The sequence below is a fragment of the Nansenia antarctica genome (genome assembly GCF_963989245.1).
Source record: "Nansenia antarctica genome assembly, chromosome: 3".
Taxonomy (NCBI): Eukaryota; Metazoa; Chordata; class Actinopteri; order Argentiniformes; family Microstomatidae; genus Nansenia; species Nansenia antarctica.
In genome coordinates this window covers 50452085-50462084 of record NC_137688.1, presented here as the reverse complement: position 1 = coordinate 50462084, position 10000 = coordinate 50452085, and the positions used below count along the sequence as shown (strand labels likewise).

Sequence of the window (10000 nt, the reverse complement as noted above, 5' to 3'; positions counted from 1 at the left end):
AGTATGTGTATAGTATATATATATATATATAATAAACGCCGTAAGAGTGTTTCTCCAGCTCCACCGCCTGTGTGGTTGAAGACGCTACTGGAAGTGATGACAGAAGTTTTTGGGATCAATGCAATCTGTCAAATAAATCACCTGTCAAAAAAGACGAACTATCAAGACGCGATCGTTAAGATGCTAGTCACGTGACCGCTTCTCCTCAGAAGAAGTCTGCGCCGCGTGCACAGCTGGGTGTTGGTGATATGTGTCTTGTTTATGATTAGGTAGTGTGTGATCATCTAGCTGTGTGTAGTTATGTGTTTTTAGCATGTTCATGTTCTATCAGCCTGTTGTGATGTGCTTAACATGCAGAGCATCTATCTGCGATGTTGTTCTTTGTTGTTAGCTCTAGCCAGCTAGGTAGCTAGGTAGCGTGACGGAGCACAGTCTGAAAGCGTTTTGGTTCAGGGCGATTTTTCTCCCCTAGTTGAAACGAGGCGTACTAACATTCAAAGAAGCATAATCTTCTTAAACTATTTTCACTGTCTGTCTCAAGGTATGACATATCATTTGAAAGCGGAGAATCTGCACTGATAATCTGTCCGACTTGGTCCACCCTTCACTGTCACAAATCCATCATTTGAAATCGATGGCAAAGTCCTACAACCGTGGATGGTTTAACGGTGTCAAAAATGTAACGCCCAACCCTAGTGTGTGTGTGTGTGTGTATGTGTGTGTGTGTGTGTGTGTGTCATGCAGCAGTTTGAGGTGAAATAAGAGAGAGATCCACTGGGACGTTCTGGAGGCTTTTCTGATCTGAGAGAGTCCTCTGATTGGTTAGTCCTCTGATTCCACGCTGAGGTTAGACACGCCCACTCTTACACCACCCTTCAGGATTCTCACACACACACACTCCCTCCCTCCCTCCCTCCCTCCCATACACTCACACACACTCACACACACACTCACCCACCCACCCACACACCCACACCTTCCCATACACACACACACACACACACACACACACACACACACACACACACACACACACACACACACTCCCTCCCATACACACTCCCTCACACACACACACCACCCCCCCCCGCTGACCGCCACCTGACTTATGTCATGTCCCACACAGCACACGTCTGCCCTGGCTGCTGCCTGATCGGTTGGCCTGCTGCCGCTTGATTGACAGGGCCCTTACCCAGTGAGGAGTAGGAGCCAGGGTGCAGTCTCCCCGCCCCCACAGACTGCCCGATGTGCCTCTGCTTAGCAACCGTTGCCGCGTTAACGTCCACGTCGCTACGGGAACGCTGCAGGGAGACCAGCGATGGCCCTCCCTTATTTCCCGCCCGGACTGGGGGGGGCAGGGGGGGAGAGGATACACACATCACACACACATGCAAACACTACTGATACACAGACGATATCACCTTATAGACAGACACAGGTACCACACACACACACACCACTATACACATATATATACTCCGTCATACACAAACACATAAAGGTATGTGTGTGTGTGTACAAACACAAACATGTATAAACACCAACATGACCACAGGACCACACGTCACACTCACTGGACAGGACTGGACACGGGCAGCAGTAATCAGGATCTGAAAGGAGTATGTCTGTGTCAGTGGCGTACCGCAAAATCCCGAGGCCCACCCGCAAGGTGGCGGCGGGGGCCCTTTCGCAACGGAGGTTAACTCAAACGGATGTAGCGGTACATTTATTTTAAGGCTGCATAAAGCCTACACCATAGACCGTATGGTTGGCCTGGACAGCTATCAGCTACAGCGCGCTGGCCGTTTGCTCAGAATCATTCTGACACTGTATGTGTGACTGTGTGTGTGACATGTCCATACACAAACGGCAACAAGAACAGACCGACAGGCTACACACCACCCCGAGTTAATTTGATTCATAGATTAATAAATATCTCGAATAATATAAAATAATAGGCTATTCTTACCTTTAACAATGACCAAAACGTCCTCTCCTCCTGGCATTAGTCTGTGCGAAGTCCTTCACTATGTAACATAGTTGTTTGTTAAATCCATTTGACGTGCGCGCTGGCTTTCAATGCTGAGAATCGCTAGTCTGGAGAGTCTGTCCTGGGACATGGTGCTTCTCAGATAGCTTTTGATAATTTTGAGTTTTGAAAACGATCTCTCGGCCGGGTCAGCCTGCCAGCTGCAGTAACACTGACCTCCACAGCGGTGCAACAGGTGCATCCACGACGTTCGTCCCTGACCCAGGGCTAACTGCATCCCTACCCGCGTTAGTCGCAGAAGCTGCTTTGGGTCGGTTTGTGAGAAAATATGACATTTTGGGAAGTTTCGCTGCATTTTGTTACATTTTATATTGCTCTTGCCGTTTTTGCGCACCACTGAGGTACTTTCGCTTGCTCATTTTTCTGCAGGGTCTTGTGTCTCGCTGCCTAAAATTATTTTAAATAAAAAAGTTTGTATCGTAGTGCCGAGAGACGGGAGTCGGAGGCGGCGTATCAAATTACAAAGCTAAACGTTTAATGAAGAACATGAACGATTGTCAACAACACACTCAAGCAGTAACTGAATAAACAACTCGGGTACCACGCACTTAACTGTCCGTGCGGAACAATACTCCCAACCCACCGTGGGTGAATTATGTCAACCCACCACAGTATCCAATGTTAGGGGGCCCCCCGCGGTGCGTTGCTTGCGGGCCCGTCCCCTACGCCACTGGTCTGTGTGTGTGTGTGCGTACTTGCGTGTGTGTTTGTGTGCATGTTCATGCGTGTGTGAGACTTACCTCTCCCTGGCACTGAGGTAGCGGACCATTTTGATGACAGGGGGCGACTGAAGGAGAGAGAGAGAGAGAGAGCATCAAGGCCAAGAACAGAGAAGACAAGATAAGACACCATCTCAAAAATCCTCGAAAATCAGTGGGTCAGTCGAGCTCCAGGAGCTCCAGAAGTGGAGGGGTGGGTCAGGGGCGAAAGGTCGGGGTGTGTGTGTGTGTGGTTACTTGAGGCTCTCCTGGGAGGAGGAGGAAGAGCGGTCGCTCTGGGGCAGGGAGGCCACGCTGCCGGAGGTCCTCAGGGACGACTGGAGGCTCTTCTGGTAGGACGGCTCCAACGAGTTGAACAGGGAGTCTGTCTCCCCCGGAAAGTGGTTCCTCAGGCCCCAGTACGCCCTGGGAGGAGGGGGGGGGAGGAGGGGGTGAGGGGAGAGGAGGGAGGAGAAGAAGGGAGAGGAGGAGGGAGGAGAGAGAGGAGAGAGGGAGGAGTGGGATGGAGGGAGGGAGGGGTGGAGGGAGAGAGGGGGGAGGGGAGAGGAGAGAGGGAGGGAGGGGAGGGGTGGAGGGAGGGCGATATAATTAATCATCGAGCTTCAGGATAGTGCAGCTATTGTAAGAGAATGAGCTTACTAATAATATGTGTGTGTGTGTGTCTTACTTGCGGGCCTCTACTCTGGCCTCAGCGTCTGCGTCTCTGATTCCCTTCTTAATGCTCTCCACCATCACTGATGTATGTCTGAGAGAGAGAGGGAGGGGGAGGGAGGGAGGGAGGGGGAGGAGGAGGAGAGGGCGGGATGGAGGGAAATAGGCGAGAGAGTGGGAGGGAGAAAGAGAGTGAGTGAGAGAGAGTGGGAGAGAAAGAGAGTGGGAGGGAGAAAGAGAGAGGGGGGGAGAGAGAGAGAGAGAGAAAGACAGAGAGAGAGAGCGAGAGAGAGAGACGGAGGAGGGGAAGTGGGAGGGAGGGAGGTAGAGAGCGTCGTTATACAACGTCGAAACAACGTTCCGGCTGAGAGGATGACAGCCGGAGTAACCGGCAACCCTGGCAACCGGTAACCCTGGCAACGCTCACCTCTCCAGGGAATGAGTCTGCCACTCCTGCAGCAGCAGGTCCAGGAAGTCATAACACCGTCTGAGAGAGGAGGAAGAACCACCACCATCATCATCATGATCATCATCATCCCAAAAACACCTATCATCATCATCCTCCTCACCTTCTGACAGCCACAGACTTGGAGGTGCAGTTACTGGTGATGAGAGGGATGAGTCTGGGGACGTGAGTGTTCTGCAGGGGGGGGGGGGGGGAGATGGAGGGAGGGAGGGGGAGGGAGGGAGGGAGGAGAGGGAGGGAGGGAGGGGAGAAAGAAGAAGTCAGAATGCTCTGACCCATCAAGCATGTTTGAATGTTGAGCTAGTTTGGTGTGTGTGTGTGTGTGTGTGTGTGTCTCACCCGTATGATGAAGCGTATAGCAGAGACACCAGACTGGGTCATGACCGTGTGTGTGTGTGTGTGTGTGTGTGTGTGTGTGTGTGTGTGTGTGTGTGTGTGTGTCTCACCCGTATGATGAAGCGTATAGCAGACACTCCAGACTGGGCCATGACCTTGGCACAGTTGGGGACCAGGTTGAAGAGGACGGGGACGATGGCCTCGGCGCCGTGGTCAAACTTGTTACCCAGGAGGGTCGACAGGTAGCTGGACACACACACACACACACACACAGATAAATCAGACATAGCACGCACACACGCACGCATATAGTTTAAGACACCGACACGCACACTGACACAGACAGAGAGACACACACACACTGACACCCACCCACCCACCCGACCACACGCACCCACCCACACACACACACACACACACCCACACAGCTACTCACGCCACAGTGACGCAGGCCTCCCTGACCACCTGGGACCTCAGGTCTTTGGCCGACAGTTTGAACGCCCCGTCCAGCAGGCGCAGGTGCTGGTAGAAACACTCGTACTCCATCGCCCCGGCAACCAGCAGGGACCGGATCTTCTTCATCTACAGAGACAGACAGACAGGCAGGCAGGCAGGCAGGCAGGCAGACAGGCAGACAGGCAGACAGACAGACAGCAGGAACAACCAATCAGAAATGAGAGCAAACAGTCAATTAATCAATCAATAAAAACCCCCAGGCATCCATAGCTCTAAAACAACAGTGGCAGGGACCCGCTTTGTTGTCGTTTGAATCCCAGATCGTGGTGCTGTGCAGGGAGGGACGTTCTGTGTGACAGGGTCAGGGTCAGGGTTGGGGCTGGGCAGGCTCATGGGTTTTTTGGGGGTACTTTATGCGTATTTTTTGGGGGGGGGGGCTTGTAAAAAATGTAATAAAACAAAAGAAAAAAAAGAATGCTAATATGAATCAGAGTGTCTGGTTGTGTTGTCATGGAGACAGGAAGGGGGTGAAGGAGACTCACGGCAGCGGCTCGCTGGTCCCAGTCATGTTTGTCGTCAGAGCAGATCTCACGGATCTTATTCAGGTTATCCTCCAGGTCACGGGCTGAATAGATCTGGGAGGGAGGGAGGGAGGGAGGGGGAAGTCGCATGATTACCGAGGTGACACTGGTGTGTGTGAATCCTCTGACAGGCTGGCCTACATCGCCTGTAATCCTGTTAGTCCTGTGGGTGTGTGTTTATGTGTGTGTGTGTGTGTGTGTGTGTGTGTGTGTGTGTGTGTGTGTGTGTGTGTGAGAGAGTTTAGTTTTGCTGTGTCACAGATGCAGGAGAGATTACTGGGTACCTGTATATGTACCTGTGAATATGGTATGTGTGTGTGTGTGTGTGTTACCTGTACTGTTGGGACATCTGTGAAGGCTTTGACGAAGTCTTCCTCATCGATGCCCCCAACCCCATCCTTAGACCCTGCAGACGGAGAACAGCATAGTTAGTGGATGACTGTTTATGTGTGTGTGTGTGTGTGGGAGAGAGAGAGTACAAACACACCTGATTCTATACAGTAGACTACACAGTACCAATGATATTACAGCCAAGTAATACTCCTTTGTCTCTCCATGTCTCCCTCCCTCCCTCCCTCTCTGCCTCTCTCCCTCCGTCTCCCTCCCTCCCTCCCACACACGACTCTCTTCGCCCATTCCCTAATGGACTTCCTGTCAGTAATGGACCTGTCAATCAAATCTCTCAGGGGAGAGAGCAGTAGAGCAGGAGGAGGGGAGGAAGGGAGGAAAGGGGGGGAGAACAGAGAGGAGAGTAGGGAGGAGAACAGAGGGGGGAGGAGGAGAGCAGTGGAAATCTCCCCCTCCCTCCCTAGGGCTAGTTTCCATTTGAGACTGCACCAGAACACTACAAGCTCTTGGCTTTGAGGGCTATGCACTAGCGATGCTAGCCGTTAGCATCCCCATCTCTCTGCTGTGGCCCTGAGAGTGCAGGCTGTTCATCCACTGCAGTGGGGGATGCTAGCTAGCAGACAGCGTTGTCTCAGATAACAGACTCTTACGTTTCTGTAAGTCTCAGATATCTCTCTGCCCTGGACTCGGTCTCTGTCTCTCTCTCTCTCTCTGGGTCCGTCAATTAAAGTTTGTTATCTATCCTCTTCAGTTCTCATCTCTCTGTTCTCTCAGGAAGAGAGAGGGAGAGAGAAAGAAAGTGTGTGTGTGTGTGTGTGTGTGAGTCTGAGCGGAGTGTGTGGGCGGACTGCAATCTAAATGCTAATGCAGCAGACACAGACGGCGGGACCACCACAGGGAGCTAGCTAGCTAGCCTAGCATGGTGCTAACAGGAGACCCCCAACACAGAGCTAGCCTAGCATCCTGCTACCACGCTAGCAACACAGAGCCCAGACCGCTGTTAAATATCGGAGAAAGCCGGGCAGTGGTGCCCACCTAGAGGTGAAGAAAAGAAAACAACATCATGGCCACTATCTCTCAACATTGGCTGAGTCCACCTGTCCACCTGTCCACCTGTTGTGACTGTCAGGCTCCAGCCAGCCGTATAAACCCACAGAAAGAGTCAGTAATGATCTGAATGAATGACTACATCTTCTACACAGAATCACTATCTCACTTCTCCTTCTGCCAGATACTGGAGCTGACTCAGACTGCTGCCCAGCAAAACAGTACTGTGTGCGTGCGTGTGTGTGTGTGTGTGTGTGTGAGACTAAAGGTAAACAGCAAAGACCTAGGTTCTGGGCCCTGGACAGTCTGGACGGATTGATGGCAGCTGCTGGACTGAAAAAATCAGGTGTAGTGCTGAGGCACAAATATGTACATTTCAAGCCTGCAAACTGCGACACTTTAAATGAATGTGCAATAACACTATGTGCAATATGACAACCCTAGTCGTCTATCTGTACAGTATAGTATAGTGGATAGTGTACATAGCCTTTATTTATGTAAACCAGCTCCTTCCCTTCTTGTTTTTTTTGTTTTTTTTTTTCTTTTCTTTTCCTAACACCAGGGGAGCCACCCCTCCTAAATTTCGTTGTTTGGTACCTGTACTATAGCAATGACAATAAAGACCATTCATTCATTCATTCATTCATTCATTCAAATGATCAGACACACACGCCTAGGATCGACCGCCCGCCTGGTCATGAGAATGCAGCTTCCTTCCTCTGTTAGACACAGAGAGAGAAAGATCAATAGAGAGAGAGAGAGGGGGGGGAGAGGGAGAGAGAGAGAGGAGAGAGAGAGAGAGAGAGAGGGAGAGAGAGAGAGAGCCCCTCCCTCTCTGCAGCAGAGCTGAGCTGTACTGTCCTGTCAGCCTGCTGAGTCTGTCTGCTGCTCTCCTCTGACTCTAGAACACTCTGACAACTCTTGAACACTCTGACAAATCTTGAACACTCTGACAAATCTTGAACACTGACAACTCTGACAACTCTAGAACTCTGACAACTCTAGAACACTGACAACTCTGACAACTCTAGAACTCTGACAACTCTAGAACACTGACAACTCTAGAACACTGACAACTCTAGAACACTGACAACTCTAGAACACTGACAACTCTGACAACTCTAGAACACTCTGACAACTCTTACAACTCTAGAACACTGACAACTCTAGAACACTGACAACTCTGACAACTCTAGAACACTGACAACTCTTACAACTCTAGAACACTGACAACTCTAGAACACTGACAACTCTAGAACACTCAGCCCAGCTAGGGCCGCCACCTTTTATACATCTGAGTCTGCACGTGTGTGTGTCTATCAATGTGAGTGTGTGTGTGTGTGTGTGTGTGTGTGTGTGTGTGTGTGTGAGAGAGAGAGCGAGAGTGTGGGTGTGTGCATCAAAGTGTGTGTGGATGTGTGTATCAAAGTGTGTGTGTGTGTGTGTGAGAGAGAGAGAGAGAGAGAGAGAGAGAGTGTGTGAGTGTGTGTATATCAAAGTGTGTGTGGATGTGTGTATCAAAGTGTGTGTGTGTGTGTGAGAGAGAGAGAGAGAGAGAGAGAGAGAGAGAGAGAGAGAGAGTGTGTGGGTGTGTGTATCAAAGTGTGTGTGGATGTGTGTATCAAAGTGTGTGTGTGTGTGTGTGTGTGTGAGAGAGAGAGAGTGTGTGTGGGTGTGTGTATCAAAATGTGTGTGGATGTGTGTATCAAAGTGTGTGTAGATGTGTGTATCAAAGTGTGTGTGTGTGTGTGCACGTGTGTGAGAGAGAGACACAAAGAGAGAGAAAGTGTGTTCCTTGGAACCCTATGGCCTACTTATTCCTGGCAGGTGGTGTGTGTGTGCACGAGGTGCAAAATGGCCGCTGTGCCTCTCCTCCCAGGTGGGTGTCTGTCACCCATGGCGACAGTAGCAGACGAGTGACCTGTGACCCCCCCCTCCCTCCCTCCCACTCCTCCCCCCAGGCCCTCACCTGCGATCTTAATGGCGGTGGCGCTGGGCCTGCGGGCCTCGGGGCCTTTCTTGGGGACTTTGGGGACCTTGAAGGCGGCCGTGGAGGAGGAGGAGCGGGTACCGTCCACGCTGTCATCATCCTCAAAGCTGCGGTCTGGAGGGAGGGAGAGAGGGATAGTGTTATCATTCATTCAACATCCTCATTACTACAGTCTGAAGAGAGAGAAAGAGAGAGAGAGAGACAATCAGAGAGAGAGAGAGAGAATCAGAGAGAGAGAGAGAGAGAGAGAATCAGAGAGAGAGAGAGAATCTGGGAGACAATCTGAGAGAGAGAGAGAGAGAAGGAGAGAGAGAGGGAGAGGGAGAGGAGAAAGAGAGAGAATCTGAGAGAGACAATCAGAGAGAGAGAGAGGGAGAGGAGAAAGAGAGAGAATCTGAGAGAGACAATCAGAGAGAGAGACAATCTGAGAGAGAGAGAGAGAATGCCATCATTCACAATATCATCATATTCAAAACGACAGTAAAGGGAGAAAGCCGAGGAGGAGAGGTGGTCAGAGCAGAATAGTGCAGCTAGAATACTGCATGGTTTTGGGAATATTGGACTGTTGTTGCTTTCAGTTGAGAGTCATGAACAAGGAGAGGTGTGTTACAGAAAAGGGTAGATGAGGAAAAGAGAATAAGAGAGGACAGGAGAAGACAGGAGAAGACAGGAGAGGACAGGACAGGAGAGGAGAGTTATTTTTTCTGGTGCAGTCCCACTGATATATTTATTTTATTTTATTGGACAGATATAGTGAAGACAAACAGGAAAGTAAGGAGAAGAAGAGAGAGAGGGCATGTCAGCAGGGCATGGGCCGAATTCGAACCCATGCCGACATGGGCATATGTGTGCACTGTAGGCCGCAGTGCTAGTCCACTGGACCACCACAGGCCACGAGAGGAGAGGAGAGGAGAGGAGAGGAGTGAGGAGAGGAGAGAAGAGAAGAGAAGAGAAGAAGACCAAGGAGCTTGGTCAGGAATCAATACTAATTACAATCAGATAAGCAGGCCTTTGGCCTTTAAGGTAGAGCAGCGAACGCAAGCAATACAGGACATCCATCTCTGTCTCACACACACACACACACACACACACACACACACACACACACACATGCACACAAGCACACACGCACACCTCCAGCTAGCCTAGCGTGCTAGCAGCACTTATGCCTGGGATCTCCTTTCAGTGTATCCTCTGGGCTGAGCCTGGCTAGAGACTAGCTAGACTAGCGAGCACTTCACCACCACTCATGTATGAGTCCAGTCTGCTGCAGCCCTCCTGCATCAGCTCCTACCCGACACACACACACACACACACACACACACACACACACACACACACACACACAAGGCCAAA

The 10000-nt window shown here is 50.7% G+C and overlaps 1 protein-coding gene across 1 annotated transcript in view; it reads right to left on the bottom strand.

Moving 5' to 3' along the window:
* The window catches only part of clasp2 (cytoplasmic linker associated protein 2), a gene marked incomplete at its 5' end in the record, with an annotated part of 82752 nt that overhangs the window by 31310 nt on the left and 41442 nt on the right, over window positions 1–10000 (bottom strand). Inside the window, 11 exons of the mRNA XM_080525322.1 lie at window positions 1193–1345; window positions 2791–2837; window positions 3007–3174; window positions 3437–3514; window positions 3848–3907; window positions 3990–4060; window positions 4333–4468; window positions 4659–4804; window positions 5221–5313; window positions 5592–5665; window positions 8624–8758. Coding sequence (XP_080381448.1) covers window positions 1193–1345; window positions 2791–2837; window positions 3007–3174; window positions 3437–3514; window positions 3848–3907; window positions 3990–4060; window positions 4333–4468; window positions 4659–4804; window positions 5221–5313; window positions 5592–5665; window positions 8624–8758 — 1161 coding nt within the window. The remainder of the gene's footprint in view (window positions 1–1192; window positions 1346–2790; window positions 2838–3006; window positions 3175–3436; window positions 3515–3847; window positions 3908–3989; window positions 4061–4332; window positions 4469–4658; window positions 4805–5220; window positions 5314–5591; window positions 5666–8623; window positions 8759–10000) is intronic.